The 20,554-nt window shown below is 57.1% G+C and overlaps 2 protein-coding genes across 3 annotated transcripts; one reads left to right on the forward strand and one right to left on the reverse strand.

The window, feature by feature from the left end:
* Positions 1-636: 636 nt before the first annotated feature.
* Positions 637-9,975, reverse strand: LOC116941695 (uncharacterized). 2 transcript variants are annotated; one of them, XM_076065100.1, is made up of 8 exons: positions 9,431-9,975; positions 7,405-8,590; positions 6,215-6,916; positions 5,382-5,555; positions 4,476-5,057; positions 3,514-3,822; positions 2,872-3,147; positions 637-2,204 (listed from the first exon to the last, which is right to left on the reverse strand). In XM_076065100.1, exons 2-8 carry the CDS (start codon positions 8,585-8,587, stop codon positions 901-903), a joined length of 4,530 nt encoding a protein of 1,509 aa, XP_075921215.1. In that variant the 5' UTR covers positions 8,588-8,590; positions 9,431-9,975; the 3' UTR covers positions 637-900. The 2 variants fall into 2 exon arrangements, with proteins under 2 accessions (XP_075921215.1, XP_075921217.1); XM_076065102.1 differs by lacking the exon at positions 9,431-9,975 and having other exon boundaries at positions 7,405-7,585; positions 8,482-8,586.
* A 796-nt stretch (positions 9,976-10,771) lies between these two features.
* On the forward strand, positions 10,772-14,121 carry EXOSC3 (exosome component 3). The gene is made up of 4 exons (XM_032961047.2): positions 10,772-11,218; positions 12,008-12,157; positions 12,936-13,087; positions 13,816-14,121. Exons 1-4 carry the CDS (start codon positions 10,973-10,975, stop codon positions 14,030-14,032), a joined length of 765 nt encoding a protein of 254 aa, XP_032816938.1. The 5' UTR covers positions 10,772-10,972; the 3' UTR covers positions 14,033-14,121.
* The last annotated feature ends 6,433 nt before the right edge of the window (positions 14,122-20,554 follow it).

The following is a 20,554-nucleotide window of genomic DNA, read 5'->3' on the forward strand; positions in this document are numbered from 1 at the left end:
GTTTAACAAAGCCGCACACCCCGAAAACGGAGTGTACACGTGTGCCTGGGACAAACACAATCTGCTCATTTGTGAGAATGATGCCACGGCTGACAAGGACTCATTGCACCACTCCCCATTAAAACTCAAGTTCACTCGCTTCCAATCGCGCTCGCACACACACACCCACACATGCAGTCCCGCCCATACACAAAATCACAAACATAGTCATTTAGACCCAGGGTCACTCACACAAAGATCCCCGTATAGACTTCAGCGGACCATTGGGGTAAGTGCCGTTAGCACCTATCGGGACCGGCACCGCACACGAGGGGGTGTGTGAACAGTACCACGCCCACCCGGCTACCTTTGTCTCCCCAAGCATCATACCAGGTACTCATTTTAAGGCTGAGGCGACCTTGGTGGGCGGTCAGCACGAGTATAAATATTTGCCACTGCTATTGGTCGTAAGCTGGAATTGAAGTCCACTGGGTTCTTAGTGTATTGCGCTAATTACTATATGCCAGTTCCACACGTACACATAGCCCGATACACCCAGTCAGGCTCACACACACACAATCCCATTCAGTGACACACACACACCCTATCGTGCTCCCAACAATCACAAAATACATCTCACACATTTCTTCACCAGGCTTGTAATATGCAGTTAGCACTTTTTTTTTATTGGGACCAGCGGAACGAGTTTGTTTCAGGGCCCGGGAGAAGCAGTCTGGTACATAGTGGGGTGGGCGGCACTGCAACATGGCACAGTGTCTGCAGCGTCTTGGTTATCCCTGCGTGGGCTACATACAACACAACCCACATCCTGTCTGCTGTGGCTTCCCGCCAATCCTAAATCACACCATGTGCACCCTGAGCACAGGCCATGGAGAACGGCACGGTAATACGATCCAGTCGCTAGCTGGCCTGCGGCTGCTCTAGCTGCGTCGCGTCGAGCACCACGACAACCGTGGTCTTGCCGGCGCCTGCCGTCTCGCCAGCCCCCACCGTCTCGCCGGAAGCGCCCGGCGTCCCGGCGTGGGCGGCTGCCCCGTGCTTGTTGAGCAGCGTCTTGCGCGTGAAGGCTTTGCCACAGGCCTCGCACACGTACGGCCGCTCGCCCGAGTGCTTGCGCGCATGCCGCTGGAGCTCGGCCGCAAAGTAGAAGCGCATCCCGCACGCGTCGCACGCGAAGCGCTTGGCGCCGGACTCGCGCAGCCTGTGCTGCGCCAGCGCCGACGACTGCGCGAAGCCCTGGCCGCAGTCGTGGCAGCGGTAGGGCCGCTCCCCGGTGTGCGTGCGCGCATGGCGCGTAAGGTGCGAGCGCTCGGCGAAGGCACGGCCGCACTCGCCACACGCGAAAGGCCGCTCGCCCGTGTGCGTCCGCCGGTGGTTGTCCAGGTTGGTGCGGAACGAGAAGCGCTTGCCGCACACGTCGCAGCCGAACATCTTGGTGTCAGCGTGCGTTCGCTTGTGCTTGAGCAAGTACGCCGGCGTGGCGAAGCCCTTGCCGCACAGATCGCATACGCAGCCGCGGCCCGGTGCATGGATGCGCAGGTGAATGGCAAGGTTCTCCGAGTGCGCGAATGCCTTGCCGCACTCCTCGCACACGTACGGCCGCTCGCCCGTGTGTAGCGCGCGGTGGCGCCGCAGTGCCGACGCGCGGATGAACGCTTCCCCGCACAGCTCGCAGCGGAACGGGCGCTCGCCTGTGTGCTGTCGCGTGTGCAGCTGCAGGGACTGCTGCGAGCAGAAATCGCGGGAGCAGTGCTGGCAGTGGAAGGGCCGCGCCGGCTGGTGCGACGCCTCGTGCCGCGTCAGGGAGTAGCGTAGTCGGAACCGCTTGCCGCACTCGGCGCACGCGAAGCCACCGGGCTCAGGGCGCGGCCCCCTCCGGCCCCGCTCCCTGCCGTTCCCGGCCGTCACCGTTTCCTCCATCACGGTCGCCGGCGATCGCCTCCTCCTCGGCCTCTTTTCCGGCAGCGCCGCGGCTGCGAGCAACGCGGACCTGGCGCCCCGAGAGCGGCAACCCTCGTGCCGTCGTCGCCGGCCCCTCCGGCCACGCGTTGGACTCGCACTACATTCACCATTCTCACCACCGCCGTCCCCCCCCTCTCCGGTCTCGCCGCCTTCACCGCCTTCGCCATTCTCGTCCCCGGCCTCACCACTGTTCGCCAGCCCCTTGTTGGCAGCGCCACCGTCCCCCACATCGTTCCCGCCGCCTAGGGGACAGCAAACGGTGCGGTCACCCTGCGGGAGACCCAAGCACGCGCGCTTCTCAGCGACTGCATGCAGTACAACCCTGCCACGCGATGGGACGTCGTGCTCCGTCCTGCTCCAACGCGACCACACCGTGATGGCCAGAGCAACACGGGCATTGTGGCCGCATGGTTCTGCCAGCCCAGCCTCGGCACGCCTCTTTCCACTCCCCATGAGCTCTTCGCTCATCGCACCTCCGATTATCACGGTTGGATACGTACAGTGCGAAAGAAATTCCACATACATACATCCTGCATCTGCGGCCATTGCAAAAGGTGTGGAGCTGGAGGGCACATGGCCCGGGCTCGCGACCTCAACCTTTGAAGGCTGCTTGCAGGTCTCCCTTGAAAAAGAGATATATGATCTCAATGGGCTGCAGTCTGGTGATATGTCCATGTGTCTGTCTATATTTCTCTCCTACCTGTGCCTATATTTCTGTATACATTTACTCTCTCATCTCTGACATTACTCGTTGACTGGGATGACAGTGTCACCCATTGTATCTCCCCGTGCCTCGACAATGCTCAGAAGAGATGGAATGAACCTCGAAAGAATAACACTGGAGAGAATTAAATTAGACGGAATGATACTCGAGGGAAAGATGTAAAGAAGAACTGAACGCAGTCTCACCCTTCTCCCCTGGCTCCTCCGATTGTTCATCTGGAGTCTCCTGCTTTGTGCGTGTGTCAGCGCAACCGTCCGTGCATCCCAGCGGCGTCTCCCCAGCGCTGTCCTCGGGGCTCTCTCCCGCACTCTCCTCCTCCGTCTTGCAGTCCTCATCGCTCTGCTGCCGGAACCTCCTTCCACCCCGCCCCCTGCCTCGACCCCTGCCCCTGCCCCGTCCCCGTGGCCCCCACCGTCTGCCCCCATCTGCCTCCGTTTCCACTGCCCCCTCGGCCAACTTCCCTGCAACAACACGCACGTGACATTCAGTTGGCCGGGGACACAGACTCATTCGGTCAGAGGGAAAAAGGTCAAAACAGCACATCGCAACGGCATGAGGACAAGAGAGAAACGGGGTCCTGCAAGTCATGAAGCAATGATAATTTGCATTTGATAATAATCATAATAATCCCCTTTAACTACCGAGGAAAGCCTCACCGTGTCTCAAGCTTTATTTCAGGAGGGTCCATTGGAATGTTCAGCCAGTTCTGTTATTGTTTGGCTTTATGAGAGAGGATACCAGGGTACATGGGATGAGTAATTCGCGCCCGAGCGGAGTCACCGGACCATGTGGGATACCTCGGCTGTGGGTCACGCCGAGTCACTGACCGGTGTCTGTGTCGGTGGCGGCGGTAGTGGTGGTGGTGGTGGCGGCGGCGGCAGCGGCAGCACTGGCAACGACGGCCTCGCGCGCGTGCGTGCCCTCGTGGCGCTGCAGCTGCACGCGCTGGCGGAAGGCGCGGCCGCACTGGGTGCAGGTGAAGGGCTTCTCCCCCGTGTGCACACGCCGGTGCTGCTCCAGGTTGGTGCGGCCCGAGAAGGCGCGCCCACACTCCTCGCAACGGAAGGGTCGTGCGCGCTCGCCTGCATGCACCTTCTTGTGGTTCAGCAGGTTCGTGGGCGTCGCAAACGCCTTGCCTGGTGCGCGTGCGGCCGTGGTGTGGGGGGGATGCGTGGACACCAGGGCCAACACTTCACAAGGAGAACTTCCCTCGACTCTTAACATCGCGGCCTTCACAAATATTACAGTGATCACACTATTGAAACGTCTCATTCTGAGGGCTGAAAGGAAAGTTAAAGTAATTTCCTACTCAATGGGCAATGAGGCGTACTCATCTGCCATTTACAGTAATTTTGAAGCTCATCTCACAAGCAGGCTGAGACATCTCAATGTCTCTCTATATCTCTCTGGCGACAGGCACCGAGCATCGGTGAGCTCTCTCCGCTGGCTGAACAAAGGCTACGCCAACAACCGCCGCCCACCACCTTAAACCAAACCAGCAGTAACCGCAGCAACACCTCCTCAGTGGTGGAGAGATGTGGTATACAAGAGGTCGTGGGTTCGATCTCAACCCTGACGCCTGCATTTAGAATCAACATGCATTTAAAGTATTTGGCTGCTACTATAAATTTCCGCGTGATAAGCCACTTCGTTTGGCTATGATTTGTAATTACCAGGTCGCTTCTAAAAAAGAGCTATAAAGCTCAGCGAGCCTTACCTGGTAAAATAAAAATTTAGTTTTTTTAGTCGAGCCTCGCCGTACACACCGCGCCAGCCCCGTGACTCTCACCGCACACTCCGCAGGTGTAAGGCCGCTCCCCGCTGTGCGTGAGCCGGTGCCGCGACAGGTAGGAGGATGTGGCGAAGGCCTTGCCGCAGGCGGCGCACACGAACGGCTTGACGGCGGCGTGCGTCTTGCGGTGCACGGCGAGGTTCTCGCGGTGCGCAAAGCTCTTGCCGCAGGCGTCGCACGCGAAGGGCCGCTCGCCCGTGTGCGCCGCCGCGTGCCGCTGCAGCGAGGAGGCGCGCACGAAGCGCTCGCCGCACGCCAGGCACGCGTACGGCCGCTCGCCGGTGTGTCGCCGCGTGTGCAGCTTCAGCGAGTGCTTCAGCGTGAAGCGACGGCCGCACTCCTTGCAAGGGTAGCCGGGCGCCTGCTCCGCCGCGCCGTCGCCGCTCCCGCCGTCGTCGGCCGACGGTCCCGAGCCGCCCGTGGCGGGCGGTGGCGGCGGTGCCGTGATGTAGGCGGTGGCAATGGCAGCGGCGGCGGCGGTGGTCGTGACGGCTACCTTGTGGTGTGCCGGTGGGATGGCTGTGCTGCCCGCGTGAGCGGCCGGATCACCCAGCAGCAGCTGCGTGGCTCCGGGTCCGGCTGGGAAGGCATGGGAGCGGCATTAATGGTAAACGAGACGTCCCTGATGTGGCGGAGGGGGTGGGGGTTTGTAAGAGGTGGATGATGGGCTCAGTGTGCGGTGTGTGTGGAGTGCACCTTTGTGTGCGTGGTGTGTGGTATAAACTTTGATGTTAGTGCAGTGTGGTGTGTACCGTGGTGTGGCGCTCTAAAATTATGTGTGTCGAGCATGTACTTTGGTCTGTAGTAGACGTGGCGAGTAGTGGTCAAGAGGATGTGTGTGTGTTGTGTATGGTGGTGAATACTGCGATGTGATACGAAATTTGGTGCGTGTGTGGCTCGTACCTTGGTGTGTTCCATGGTGTGTGTCGTGGCTAACAGGGTGTGTGTGCGTGCCACATGACTCCATGTCTCCATGCTGCTCGGAGCCCATCAGCTGCACATCGTCTAGGCCCAGCGTCGTGCCGTACTCGGAGAGGTCCCTGAGGAACCTCTCAGCCTCCACGCCCTCTCCCACACCTACGCACGTGTTCACACATGGACACGGCTCCTCACACCAAACTCCCACGCAACAGCCAACACAAATGAAACATTGCTAGTTCTGAAAAAGAACGTGATTGTACCCGACTGCAATACCGCTTGCAGAATGTTACGTCGCTGAAGCGAGCGGGATACTTGTAACCGCCGAAACAGCCAGTGGCGAGCACCCCAATCTCGGTGCAATACAACAACCCCACCATGTGACTGCGTCATGACCCCAGTGATTTATACGTCCCAGTTAGCCTGGCATACAGCCCCAATGGCTCAGCTGCAGAGGAACTTCAAATCCAGGTTGGGGATTTACACGGCCCATCATTCCACTGGGGTCCAATAATAATTATTAGCACCACCTTTTGGAAAGTCAACAGTGGTTTGTCCAGCGGAGACTCGCCCCTGCCATATCAATGTGGAATTTTCACAACTGGTCCAGGGCTGTAAATGGGAGAAGAGCACCAATGCCTCGACGCTCATTTTAGCAGGAAAGGAAAATCACTGCCGACACGGAAATCACGAGACTCGATTGAATCCGACTGGCGAACCCTGGGCGGGTTCAGGGACGGTAGCAGGGAGCGAGATTTGGTGCACAAGAGAGAGAGTTGAGCGCGTGCTAGACCCGTGCGTTTGTGGGCACCACTCACAGGGGCGTGCGGCGTGCGTGGTGCGGCGGTGGTGGTTGAGGTTGGTGCGGAAGGAGAACTGCTTCCCACAGGCGTCGCAGTGGAAGGGCTTGGTGCCCGTGTGCATGAGCCGGTGCTTGGTGAGGTACGAGGCCGTGGCGAAGCTCTTGCCGCACTCCTCACAGGCGAACGGCTTGACGGGCGCGTGGATGCGCAGGTGGATGGCGAGGTTCTCCGAGTGCGCGAAAGCCTTGCCGCACACGTCGCACACGTAGGGCCGTTCGCCCGTGTGCAGCGCGCGGTGCCGCAGCAGCGAGGAGGAACGCGCGAAGGTCTCGCCGCACAGCTCGCAGCGGTACGGCCGCTCGCCCGTGTGCTGCCGCATGTGGATTTTGAGCGAGTACTTGAGCGTGAACAGCTTGCCGCACTCCTCGCACTGGAAGCCGCTCTCTGTGCGGTGGGCGCTGGCCACGTGCGCCGCCAGCAGCCGCTGCTCCGCGAACCTCTGCGCGCACAGACCGCATTCCAGCGCCCCGCCGGCACCGCCCCGCTGTTGCCCTTCCACCGAGCCGCTGGGTCCGCTGTTCGCAGGCAGCGGTGCCGCCGGCTCTGGGACGCCCGCGAGGAGCTGTGCGGTGGGGCCGGGCTGCATCTGCGTTGGCTCCTGCTGGTAGTGCTGCACCACCATGAGGGCAGCGTGCTCCACCATGAAGCCTGGCTCTCCTGTGGGGACAGCAGTGTAGGGAGGATAACCGCACAAACGACACGTAACATACAAAAAACACTCATACGAGACCTATACAACACAAAGCTGTTCACGACACCTGCTCACACATGAAAAGTCAAAGATCTCCTTTTTGGACGTTAACAGATTGTTCGGGCCAGTGCTGTTAGTGACCACCTATTAAGACCGGCACGGTGTATACAAAGTGGTGATGTGACCAGCTCCACATGCGCAGCTGCATTTGCCTCCCCGGCGTTGATATTTATTCACACCACACCAGGTACTCGTTTAAGGTCGACCTGGCAAAGACCAAGACAGTTCCCATCTGTCTCATTACTGTTTGTAGCCCATGGCGAGGAATCAAACCCAGGATGCCAGGTTCTTAGCGCAGTACGAAAAAACCATTCCACCAGCGCAACAAGGAAACACACTCGCAAAACAACTTTATCCCCAGGAGTGATTATCGCTCGCGTCAAGCTGGTCGCACCTGGGTTCGCGTGCTGGGGCCCCGGGCTCCCCGTGTCCGTCCCTCCGGCCCCCAGCAGCAGGGTCAGCTGAGCAGGGCCCTCCTCCTCATCCTCCCCCGGGGCGGGTTCCCCGTCCCTGCCGAACCCCGTGGAACCCAGGCCGGGCCCGTGGCCGCCCTGCACCACCGCGGCCGCCTGCTCCTGCAGCAGGATGCCGGCGTGCAGCAGGTCCATGTGCACGACCGCGTCAGCACGCAGCGGCCCCTCCGCGTACGCGACGCCCGAGTGCGCCGAGCTGCCATCCACCAGCATCCCACCTGCCTGGGCCAGGCCGCCCTCCGCGTGCGCCTGTGCGCCGGCGCTGTCCGAGTGCGCGCAGTCCTCCAGTACGGCACCATCTGTGCGTACGGCGCTGTGCGTATGCGCTGTGCCCTCGATGTGCCCGTGAGGTTGGCTCGCGTGGGCCAGGTAGTCTGTGCTAGTTGCATGGGACAACGTGGCCATGTTGGAAACGTGGTCTGGCTGCCCCGTCTCTCCCACGTGATTCGTTGGGTAGCCCGTCTGGTCTGCCTGTTCCGTGTGTGTTGAGTAGACAGTCTGGTCTGCCTGTTCCAACTTTGTTGGGTAGGCTGTCTGGACTGCCTGTTCTGTGTGCGTTGGGTAGACTGTGTGGTCTGACTGTTCTGGGTCCGAGTAGTCTGTCTGAATTGGTTGTTCCGAGTGTGTTACATAGATTGCGTGGTCTGCCTGTTCTGTGCGTGTTGTGTAGACCGTTTGATCTGGTTGTCCTGATTGTGTTGCGTAGACTGCGTGGTCTGCCTGCTCTATGCGTGTTCCGTAGACCGTTTGATCTGGTTGTCCTGATTGTGTTGCGTAGACTGCGTGGTCTGCCTGCTCTGTGCGTGTTGCGTAGACCGTTTGATCTGGTTGTCCTGATTGTGTTGCGTAGACTGCGTGGTCTGCCTGCTCTGTGCGCATCGCCGAGCCTTCCTGCTCCATCCGTGACATGGCCTCGGGGTCCACACCGGCAACAGCGAACGTGGGCGCTCGGTGGCCATCGGCCACCGCGCCAGCGCCTACCCGTACGCACTCCGTACCGTCACTCCTGTGCGAGTCGCCGTGCTCGGTCTCCATAACTATAAACCCCTCCATGTTCACCACGCACTCCTCGGCTGCAACCTCGAGGCGGCACTCCTCGGCCATTGCCTGCGCACAACATCGGGGTCACAAAAACGGCAGAAGTGAACGGCAACAAGCAGCAAACACAAGGGTGCAGCGCCGCAATGCCGTGCTCATCTCACTGCTGGTGGAAAGGTCTCCCCACTCGAAGAGGCCCTGGAGGGTATTTTGGCTCGATCTTTCCCGCTGGACGGCCGTGTTTGAATAGGCGGGGCGGCACAACCACTGTACTCCATCACGCGCGACCTGCCCATGTGAACACTACTAGAATTATTAAACGAAGGGTATCGCCCAAATCACGCGCAACAATGCGTCAAATCTCAGAAAGCAGCCTCGAGCCTGGATAGCGCTTGGGGACAGGCGACCACCATCCGCCAGGTGCTATAGGTTGCTGCGGGGCTACGTGGAGAGCGGGCACCGGGGGGGCTAATGCGGCGAAAATGCACCGCTAATTTACTGTACTTCTATGCTCCCCTGCCGCCACCATCACCGAGCCGCGTTGACCAGCCTTGTGAAGTGTTGCCAAGTTAAAGGCTCGCAACTTCGTGAGCCCACACTGTGTGCCCAAGGAAAGTTGGGAAAGGCCGGGGATGGAGAGGCGAGAGAGTACTGGGTGGATGCGCGACCTACGGAGATGGAAGGGCAGCGGAGGGCCATGGATAGGGCCACTGAACGGCACGGAGTTGTTCGTCTTGAACCCCTTTGGCCGCGGCACGCATGGCTGCTGAGCAACTTGCATCGGCCACCGTGACCCGCAAGGCGGCGGGCGAGGAGGAGGTCCTCACCCAGAGGTGGACTGAGAAATCCGCCACCCACCCCACGTTCAGCGGTGCACATCGAGACGCGAGTCGGGAGACTTTCACTCACCTCGTTTCGCGATGACGGGCCGCTACCGGCCAGGGCCTAACGCCTCCGACCGGAGTCTCGGCCGCATCCCTCGGCGGCGGCAGCAGCAGCAGCAGCCGCCGGGTGTTTGAAGATTGATCCTCACCGAATGCTGGTAACGAGACGGGTAACGCGCGGGGTAACTCGCGAGGAGGTGGAGGTGGATGAGGAGGTGGAGGGGTCGCGATGGTAACGGAGGAGCCGCCGCCGCCGCTTGGGCCTTAAAACTGCAGGGGGCCCTCCGCGTCACCCCACACCCCCTCGTTAGCGATTCCTCTCGACCGATTTTCATAACGCATCGATTACGGATCGATTGCTCCGTCCGCTTTGCACGCAAAGTAGGAATCGCATTGTGCGATCCGGAGAAGAAATAAATTAATTTGGCGCGGGAATCGCCGTCAGAGAAATTGTGTTATCATTTGAGAGGGTTAAGGAATTTCGATTTAAAGCTTTCGTGACTGCAATGATTCATCTTCTTTGGTTCTTTCGGTAAAGTCACGTAGAATGAGAATAAAATAATAAATTGATAAATATTGTGTTATTTTATTTTATCAATTTATTATTTTATTCGAATTCTACGTGACTTTACCGAAAGAACCAAAGAAGAGGGTTAAGGAAGTTACTTCAACAGCCACTGTGTATAACTTATTCACCTGCCAATTACATTACGAAAAAAGTGTTTTAGCGAGAAACTGCTTATTTAATATGTATGAGGCACCGCACACAGTGTACGGTGCAAGTCTCCAAATCTTACACTCCCCCCCCCCACTCCACCCCAATCTATGCACAATGAAGGACCATTGCCCGAAACGTCGACTAATAACAGTGACTGTGAATACTTTCAAGGGTCCAACATCCCCCCACCCACCACCGCACGCGCTGTTAACGAGACGGAATTCGTGAGCGTTGTCCCGCGGCCATATTACTACGGGGTGGTTGGTGAGCACCAACGGTACTTTTATTTAATTTAGTCAATTATTATTTTAAATTTATTCATAATAATATGTTTTATGCCGAGTGTCTGCTGCTGTGTCATGTACAGCGCTTTGAGATCCTTTGTGGAAAAAAATCCGCTATATAAATGTAATTATTAACATTACTAGCTCGCCGACTGATGGCATCATTTTATTAACACGTAGGCTTTCGCGTCCAATATTATCCACAATACGAGATGTTTAAATATTTACGCTACCCCCCCCCCCCCAAAAAAAAAACTAATTCAAGTATAGATGATGGCATCACCCCCACGATTGTTGTTCACAGCGGGCGGGGAGGCTTCCCTGAGTAACATGTCCGCCTGATGGACTGCCCTCACCCCCCCCATCACCACCACCACCACTACCCCCCCACCACCACCACACTGCTACCACCACCACACCGCTACCACCACCCCAGCACCACTATCCCCCCACCGTTAACTGCCTCCACCACCGCCGCCGCCGCACGTGGTTGTTGAGTTGTGAGACTCGTTGAGGAAGGAGGAGGAGAAGAAGGAGAAGGAGGAGGCCTCCCACCGGCCGCCGCATGGCACCGCGACACAGGGCGCTTCGGGTCGTTATGGCCGGGGACGAGGTGGTGGTGGCGGCGGTGTCGCCGCCGCAGCCGCAGCAGCAGGACGTGGGCCTCGCCGCCACCGCCGCCTCCCCCGCCGGGCGCGTGGTGCTGGGCCCGGGACTCCGGCGCGAGGGGGAGGTGGTGCTGGCGTGCCGCTGCGGCGTGCTGCGACACCGGGAGCCGCACACTTACTGGGTCGAGTCGCACCAGAAGCGGGTACGAGGCGGTGGAGCAATGGGGGGGGGGGCCTCTCTCGCGTTCCTCGCGACCCTAATGCTGGCAAGGGACCCCCCCCTCTCTCATCATCATCACGGTGGCTAGGAGATGTTGACTACCTCGTCTGGCATGCAGGAAGTCGTGGGTTCGATCCCGACCCTGACGATGCCTGCTGCTGTATATTTTGAGTCTGCGTGTCTCTCTCATCATCATCACGGTGGCTAGGAGATGTTGACTACCTCGCCTGGTATGCAGGAGGTTGCGGGTTAGATCCCGGCCCAGACACCAGCTGATTATGTGGAGTTTGTGTGTCTTCCTCGTGTGCGCGTGGATTTTTATCCGGGTCCTCCGAGTTTCCCTCCACGTGTGTAATCAACATCACACGTTTCGAGTATTTGGCTGCTCTACATTTCCACGTCATGATGAGCCACTTTGTTGGGCTATCAATTGTGGGCAGGTCGCATCTGAAAAAGAGCCATAGAGCTCAATGGGCATTACCTGGTGAAATGTTTATTGAGTTTAGTTTTACATTTGCTGCGAAGTGGCCAATAGAGTAGACGCACCAGTAATGGATTCTTGAATATATCTGTGCGGAGTTCTTCGTTATGTCTACGTGTGCCTGACGGATTTCATTCCGGTTTCTGATTTCCTCTCACGTGCCACGCGTTGATGCAAACTGCCCAAACATTCCAATACCCTGAGATTGGCGGGGAGACATGGTGTGCATGTGTGTGTATGTTGACCATCTCTGGCTGATTTGACACGCGTGTTGTGCCCTGTGCTGCGCAGTACGTGCCCGTCAAAGGCGAGACGGTGATTGGAGTGGTGACGGCACGGGCGGGCGACGTCTTCAAGGTTGACGTTGGTGGTAGCGAGCAGGCCAGCCTCTCATTCCTGGCCTTCGAGGGAGCCACAAAACGAAACCGGCCCAACGTGCAGGTAAGACGAGAGCCACGGGGGGAACATCCAACATAGACACACAGAGCTGTGTGTCTGTGTTATGTGTGTCTCTCTCTGTGTGTGTGTGTTGTGGGGAGCGGTGGTGTAGCGGTTAGCGCTACGCAGCGCTATGAAACTGACGACCCGGGTTCGATTCCTGCTCACGGCCAACACCAGTGACGATTATCTGAACCGGTCCCGGGCCTCCCCTAGGTCGACTCAGCCTCAAATGAGTACCTGGTGCGGTGTGTAAATATTGCCACTAGAGAGACAAAGGCGGTCGGGCGTGGTGCTGGCCACCCACCCCCTCGTGTACCGTTCCGGCCTTCATAGGTGCTCGCTAACAGCACTTACCCCTACAGTCTGTTAAGGATAAATGGGGGATCTTTGTCTTTTTTGTGCCTCTGTGTTGTCTCTCTCTGCTTGTGTGTCTCCGTGTCTGTGTTTTGTCTCTCTCTCAAATTTAGTTCTGCCTGATGACGACTGCTTTTGTTGCAATCGAAACGTCGTGTTCTATTATTTAATTTATTTTTCTTTCTACGCGACGTTACCGAAAGAATCAGAGAGTAATTCCTGCAGTCACGAAAGCTTCAAATCAAGTTTGATTGTATACATGTCTATCTAGCGATTTCCAGTGTCCTTTTGAGGGTTCGATTGGTGAAACCTGCTGTACGTATGTTGAACTTCTTGGGAGGTGCTGGGGTAAGGGCAACAAACTAAACCACACGTGCTCCCCCGCCACCATCTCTCGTTTGTGACGCGTGTGTCTCGTGGGCAGGTGGCAGACCTCGTGTTTGGCCGCCTCCTCGTGGCCAACAAGGACATGGAGCCCGAGTTGGTGTGCATGGACAGCGGGGGCCGAGCGTCCGGCATGGGGGTGCTGGGTCCCGGAGGGTTTCTTCTGCACTGCTCGCTGGGACTCGCGCGGAGGTAGGAGGACAGGGGGAAGGTTCCGCGCGGGGGCCTTGCTCATGCGCTAATCGCAGGACGTAGGCGTCGCTGTTGGCAAGCACCCTGTTAAGGCTGGTCGGGCGAGCAGATGGACGTTGCGGCCTTAGCCGAGCAGGCTCGGCCACGTGTTTCTGAAGGCACCATTGTAACGATGACTTTGCTCGGAACCGATTTTAATCTGAGTCTATGTAGGTCGCATTTAGGTTCTGTGTGCTCAACACGCGGCCTAACGGTGGTTTGTTCGCTGCCTCTTTCAGATCTTTACGGTTAGAATCCAGCGGCCGCCCTGGTTATTACTGCCGGTATAAGAACTGTAATAATGTATGTATGTTGAACATCTTTGGGACCGAACGTAGCCGACCGCCTTGCTCCACAGTGGATGTTCAAGATCCCCTGATGTAATTTGCAAGAGTAGGCCATTGTGTGCTGGCATCAGGGTCCAAATTTGCCACATTCGAAAATGACACCGCACATTTACTCAATTGGGACTACATAGCAATCATCACCTCTTGCTGGTAGACTAACGCCCTAGGTCACTCTTGCATATGATACCTATCCTGGTCTCTTGAGTTCTCACCCGGTCAACCAAAATCAACTTGAAATTTGACCCGCGTAAGGGAGTGATGGCGCAGTGGTCAGCCCGATGCACTACGGGCGCGGAAACCTGACGCTGGCGCCCCGTCCCCACCCCCCCCCCCCACCCCCAGGTTGCTGCAGCCGGACTGCGAGATCCTGCGCCGGCTTGGCGCTGCGTTTCCCATGGAGATTGTGGCCGGCATGAACGGGCGCGTGTGGGTGAAGGCGCGCACGGTGCGCAACACCCTCCTAGTGGCCAGCCTCCTGGACAGCAGCGAGTTCATGAGCCCACGGCAACTCCAGGCGGCGCTCGCGCGCATCCCCGAAGACCTCGCGGTGGCACGCTGAGCACCCCCCCCCCCCACCGGGACGTCCACCCACCCCCCTCTTCACTGACAGACGTTGGGTTTTATAAATAAACGATTTGTTTTATTGTGGCGCGTGCCGTCGCTGAGAGTTCATTCTGCCGAGGTGGAGGGTGCCCAGGGTTTTTTGGTCTTCGTGGGAGTGATGGGGTGAGGCCCGGGTAGTCGTGGTGGTGGTGGTGATGGCGGAGAGGTGGTGGTGAGGCTCGGGGGTGTTGGTGAGGCCGTGTGATGGTGGTGAGGTTGTGTGATGGTGGTGAGGCCAAAGTAGAGGTGGTGGTGGTGGAGAGGCTCGTGGGTGTTGGTGAAGCTGGGTAGTGGTGGTGATGGTGGAGAGGGTGTTGGTGAGTCTGTGTGATGGGGATGCCCAGCGGTGGTGGTGACGGTGGGTGATGGTAAGGCTGAAGATGTCGAGAGATGCCCAGGGTTTGGTTTCCATGACTGGAGGCAAAGCGGGGGTATGGGGAGGGGGCTGTGTCCCTCAATTGAGAGATCTGTGGGGGGATGAACAATAGACATCCCCCCTCTTATAAAATAATTGTGGGCAGTGAACGATGTATTTATAAAAAGCATCGGGCAACGAGGGGGTGGATACAACGTAGCCTGATACGGGGATTCAAACTTCTCTTCGTCGTGTTAATTAAGCTGCCCCGAGTCGCATCCACCACCGCAGCTACAGCGCCTCCAACAAAGTTAAACCAATCCGCCTCGCGACTTACCCCAACCAGTTACATCTCCACGCAAAGACGCCGATTCTTCACCAAAGCTAAAATCCACAGCGTCACCTCCTGCCCCCCCCCCCGTCACTCTCACCACATCATTTAGCCCCCCCAGTAAATTGGGAAAACCACGGAGTTGGTGACGACCGGCGCTTTTGGTGACGGCCAGTGCCTTACGCTGCCCGATGCCGGCCGAGCGGTCTCGTGGGGGGCCGTGCCGCTTACCCCCCACAGCCCCCCCCCCCCCGCTTCTTCCATGGTCACAAGTGGCCGCTCCTGTGTCTGACGTGGCCGCACAGGTGTTCGGACTGTGCCACTCCGCTCGGAGGGGTGGAGGGGAGACCCCATCAGCAGTTGTGTGTCGACCCCGCAAAGGGGGGGCCGGGGGGGGGCGGTCGGCCGCCTGGGAGAGCTGCGCCCCCCCCCGCCCCGCCCCCTTGAGCGGGGTCGCCGGGTCACGTGGTGCCGTTACGGATGTTGGGGCTTCCACGCCTGCAGGGCCCACCTGCTCCCACCCCCGCCTGAGTTGTGAAGACACCCAGGCACGTGCTTGTATGATTGCGTATGTAAATGTGTGTGTATGTCTGCGGGAGAGAATGTGCCGAGTGTGGCTGTGGAGCAGTCGTTCGTTCCGCTGCGCCACGAACCCGGCGACCCCGAGTTCGATTTGCCGCTCACTGCCAGCTTCGGTGACGAATATCTGAACTGGTCCTGGGCCTCTCCTAGGTCGACTCGGCCTTAAATGAGTACCTGGTGCGGTGTGTAAAGATCGGCACCGGGGAGACAAAGGCGGACAGACGTGGTGTTGGCCACTACCCCCCCCCCCCCCCCCCATAGGCGCCGCTACTCGCTCACGGCACTTTCCCCAACAGCCCGTTAGAGGCTACACGGGGGAGCTTTGTGTGAGAGAATGAATGACGGCGCGTGCGAGGGAATGCGAGAATGCCAGGTGCAGCCTTCGAGGACAGGGAAGGCGATGGGGTGAGGTCAAGTGAGCGGGGGGTGGGGGGGGAGACCGGGCTGGTGGTGGTGGTGGTGGTGAGGCTGGAGAGGTGCTGGTGAGCCTAGGCAGTGGTGGTGAGGCTGGTTTATCGTCGTATGTTGAACTGATTTCACAACGTATGTAGCCAACCGTGCTAATCCGAGGTGCGGGGGAAGAACAATCTGAGCACAAAGAAATCAGTCGTAAAGAAGCGAGTTTGTCAACCTAGATGAATGAAAAGTGCATAAGCTCCAGTGACTTCCAAATATCGGAAGGAAGAGCGTTCCAGACGGCCGCAGGAGCGCGTCTGAATGCGCGCGATGCGGTGGCCACCGTCTTTAGTTTCGATGGGCAGCCTAAAGCCGCGACGAGGATGATCGGAGTCCACGTTATGGTGAGGCTGAGTCATCGTGGTGAGGCTGAGTTAGCGGTGGTGAGGCTGAGTCATCGTGGTGAGGCTAGGTGATGGTGGTGAGGCTGAGTGATGATGGTGAGGCTGGGTCATCGTGGTGAGGCTAGGTGATGGTGGTGAGGCTGAGTGATGATGGTGAGGCTGGGTCATCGTGGTGAGGCTAGGTGATGGTGGTGAGGCTGGGTCATCGTGGTGAGGCTGGGTGATGACGGTGAGGCTGTTTGATCGTGGTGAGGCAAATTAATGGTGATGCTGGGTCATCGTGGTGAGGCTGGGTCATCGTGGTGAGGCTGGGTCATCGTGGTGAGGCTAGGTGATCGTGGTGAGGTTGATTAGTGGTGGCGAGGCTGGGTCATCGTGGTGAGGCTGGGTGATGATGGTGAGGCTGGGTGATGGTGGTGAGGCTGATCGTGGCGAGGCTGATTAGTGGTGGTGAGGCTGGGTCATCGTGGTGAGGCTGAGTGATCGTGGTGAGGCAAATTAATGGTGAGTAGGATGCGCAGCTGGTTCTCCTAAATATCCGTCCAGCCGGTGCCCCGCGCCAACGCGCACGGCACGGACCCCGGACGAAATCCACCCGCCCGTCATGCGGCCCTGCGTGGAGCCTTCGTCTGCCACGCGTGTCGCTGGAATCCCCCCGTGGCAGGGAGGATGCGACTGCGGCAGAGGGGGGGTCGGGGTAGTAGAGGGGTAGCATGACCCTCCGCTGTGAGGAAGTGGGGGGGTCTGATTGGGTTTGTGTTCGGGCACCGGTCTTTATGTTCAGCGGACGGGAAGTCCCGGGCAGCCGTGGAGGAGGAGGAGGAAGACGACACCTGCGGTGTTGTGTTCTCCGGAATCGGAATTCCTCCCTCCTTCCGTCACTCTCGCTTGTCCTTTCGCGTCCCTCTCTCTTTCCTCTCTCTGTAGAGCACTGTAAGGTATCTCTGTCTGGTGTCTCTGTCATCCCTCCCCTCTTCCCCAAGTAATAACACCATACGACCTGTCTTCCATTAAAGCCATTCGCCACACACTCGTCGACAGCACTGGCTTATTCACAGAACGAAATATATTTTGGAATTAATTTTGTTGTTGTCTAAAAGCAAAAGAAGCATTAAAAGCATCAACTTCAATGTGACCGAGAGAAGAGAGGGTGTGTGTGTGATCGCTGCGCGTTATCTGCTGTGACAGGAAGCGGAGAAATATAGGCGTATGTATGTTGAACTTCTTTCGCACCGTACGTAGTCAACCGTGCTATTCGAAGGTGCGGGGGGAAGGACAAAAAAAACGAAAACACACAAAAAGCAATGGGACAAAGGCTGAATAGTGGTCAAAGATGCGCGGAGAGGCGCACGTGTGGAGTTATAGAGAGACACAAAGATCAACACGGGGAATTGGTTGGGATATTGACGGTTGGCAAGAGCGAGCTTGGGCAGGATGCGTCGCTGGCGCCGGTGATGTCTCGGTCGGTGGTGGAGACTCGACGGTGGAGTGACGGTCAAAAGACGCGAACGCTTCCGAGAGAGCACGTCCGGCATGGAGACGGAGCGATGAAGTCGACTTTACATGGGCTGGAATAAGTAGGAGACGGTTTGAAGCGTCTTGGGATCGTGAGCGATGGTGATGGCGGACTTCATCCAGTCGTGGATCATCATCGTGGCCGATGATTTTGATGCTTTGGGTAATCGCCTATCTGTCATAAGGTAGTGCTAATATTAAAGTGTGAGTTGTGCTTCAGTGTACTTATGTTGAACTTCTTTCGCACCGTGCGTAGCCAGCCGTGCTAATCTGAAGTGGAAGGACAACAAACTAAACTGTAAAAAATTACATTCTAAAGAAATGCATTTTCAATATAGAACCGAGTTTTTACCTTGTGCAGCCACAGCGAACGCATTCCCTTCAAGTTTGCTTCAACTCCTCCCCCGTGCAGTTCCTGCTCACTGATGCCCTGCACAGGGAGCAGTGGCCGCAGTTCGATTTGGGCTGCCACGGGTGGGATGGTGGGGTCCCACGGTAACTCCGGCCAAACCCATGACCACGTACTCTTTGGTTCTTTCGGTAAAGTCACGTAGTAGGTATAAAATAAAATAAATCACGACGTTTTCGGGCGCAACACAAGCGTCCATCATCAGGTGGGAAGGCATGGTCTGCTGCTGACGCAGACTGTTTTATTTTATTTTATACCTACGTGATGACTTTACCGAAAGAACCAAAGAGTATGGATTCCTGCAGTTCACGAAAGCTTCAAATCAAGACCGTAACCACATCTTTACCACAATCTGTGCGGAGGGCATGGCTTTGAGAAAAACCCCATTCATTGCACGCGTCAGGGGGGGGGGCACTTAAAGACACCCGCACTGGATAGGGGGTGGGGGGGGGGGCTGGTGAAATTCCTACTCGCACTCGTGGGGGACTCGCGCACACCACGGGGCCGCTGCGGCCGTCTCGAACGCCACTCCTCAGGTCCCATCTCAAGCAGTCCGGGTCTCCCCTTTCACAAACCAGATCCACGGCCGTATCTCCCTGGTGCCGGTCTGGGTGGAGTGGTGCTCGTATGTCCTCGTTTTGGAAAATGTCACTGCCCCCACCACGGCGGAATCGGCAACGTAACGCTGCTCATTGACCATGGAGAGAACGCACACACACGCGTGCTTTCCGAACCCCCCCGACTGGAATTTTAACGAGGACTTTCCGATCGCGAGTCGAGAAGTTCTGACCACAGTGCCACCGGCGCCACGGTGGCTAGGAGATGTTAACTGCCTCGCCTGATATACAGGAGGTCGGGGGTTCGATCCCGACCCTGACGCCTGTATGCAGGGTGCTTACAAATGTTAACACTGATACGGGACTATCGTTTTTTAACGGGAAAAGAACGGATTATACACTGTAACATGATAACAAATGTATGTTAATATCTTCAAAAAGCCAAAGAGTCTCCACTTGTTTGTGATTGTTGTCCACACATGCCTGGACTCTTCTCCAGGTGGTCTACAGACCCCGGCGGCACATTTCGTGTGGTATTGTTGCAAATTCTCAGAATCGTTAACGTGTTTTTGAAGCACCTTGTATATTTGGAATTTGCGGTGTCTCTCTGCCCGTTGGTCGCGTGCATTTTTCTCCGGGAAGCTCCTTCCCTCCACATTTAGAAACATGCGGTTAGAGTATTTGGCTGCTATAAATGTCCACGCGATAAGCCACTTCATTGAGCTATCATTTGTGATAGCCAGGTCGCTGATAAAATAAATAAAAAATAGCGTTTGGTTCACCAATCATCAGGCAGGTGCGGTGCGCAGCCGTTTGCGAGCAGCTGGTAATGATGGGAGTACGAGAAGCGCTGATGTCAGGCCACGAGTGTTTAATACTGTATGCGATTTAGGAGGCCTTCATCCAGCAGTGGATTGATCACGGCTGATGTTGGCGTCGTGTTACGGCGGAGAATCGTCCGTCACCGCTTCGGGTTCTAGAGTTAAACATGGAATGATGGGGAAAATAAAAATGTATCAATCAATTCTAGCAGCGCGATGATACATTGGCAGCGGTGTGACGACGGTGATGAAAACAATCATTAATCCAGCACTGTGGAGGCATCGCGGGTCGCCTGGATCACCGCGCAGATGTTCTGAAACTCCCATCTCGTGGGCTTCGAGGAGGTTCCATGATAACCCTGGGCTCGCCAGGGGAAGGCGGTTCAGTAAATGTGGACTCCACCGGTTCCATCTGTACAGGGACATAGTGTTTAGCCCTCTCGCACGCGTGGGGGTTTTCTCCGGGCACTTCGGTGTCCTCCCACACGCAAAATAAACGCTCGTGAATTGGCTGGAAACATCTTAACATGCAGAGGGCCGTAGAGCTTGGGCCATTGTGTTGGCAGCGCTGGCGGCAATTCGCCGCGTGGCTGCTGCTGCTGTTGCTGCTGTTGCCATCCGGCTCGTTGTCCGTGGTTCCTGGGCGATGATAGGGCGCAATTTACCGGCTGTTCCAGATGTCTTGTGACTCACTCCCCCCCCCCCCCAAGTTAATTTACCCCGAACATTGTTTTTGTTTATTTTCATGTATTATTTGATATAAACCTTACTTTAAAAAAAAGTTTTATAAACTTAAATGGGGGTCACAAGACATCTGAACCACCCTGTATATAACTAAACATGTATTTATTATTAAGTGTTTTTTGGTGGGTGGAATTTAAACAAAAGAGATTCGTTCTCGATGCCCTGTCCATATTTACGCAATGAGGCCACTTCTGTCTGTTCAGGAGGCTGCTGCTGCTGCTGGTCATTGTATTCCGCACTCTGTCAGCGCTGTCAGCGAGCACCTATTAAGGCCAGTACGGCACACGTGCGGGTGGCATGGCCAACCAGCGCCACAGGTCACGGTGGTGCCAAACCCAGGGCCGATGATATTCAGGGAATCAGC

The sequence above is a fragment of the Petromyzon marinus genome, chromosome 1, assembly GCF_048934315.1.
Source record: "Petromyzon marinus isolate PM22_M1 ecotype Great Lakes invasive population chromosome 1, UKy_Petmar_22M1.pri1.0, whole genome shotgun sequence".
In the NCBI taxonomy this organism is placed as follows: Eukaryota; Metazoa; Chordata; class Hyperoartia; order Petromyzontiformes; family Petromyzontidae; genus Petromyzon; species Petromyzon marinus.

Excerpts from the sequence above, each read along its gene's own strand:
- LOC116941695 (XM_076065100.1), bottom strand. The coding sequence starts at position 8,587 with ATGGCCGAGGAGTGCCGCCTCGAGGTTGCAGCCGAGGAGTGCGTGGTG. Across the intron at positions 6,917-7,404 it reads GCCCCAGCACGCGAACCCAG|GAGAGCCAGGCTTCATGGTG; the intron begins GTGCGACCAGCT and ends CTGTCCCCACAG. Across the intron at positions 3,823-4,475 it reads TTACACCTGCGGAGTGTGCG|GCAAGGCGTTTGCGACGCCC; the intron begins GTGAGAGTCACG and ends CACGCGCACCAG.
- EXOSC3 (XM_032961047.2), top strand. The coding sequence starts at position 10,973 with ATGGCACCGCGACACAGGGCGCTTCGGGTCGTTATGGCCGGGGACGAG. Across the intron at positions 11,219-12,007 it reads TCGAGTCGCACCAGAAGCGG|TACGTGCCCGTCAAAGGCGA; the intron begins GTACGAGGCGGT and ends TGTGCTGCGCAG. Across the intron at positions 12,158-12,935 it reads GAAACCGGCCCAACGTGCAG|GTGGCAGACCTCGTGTTTGG; the intron begins GTAAGACGAGAG and ends TCTCGTGGGCAG.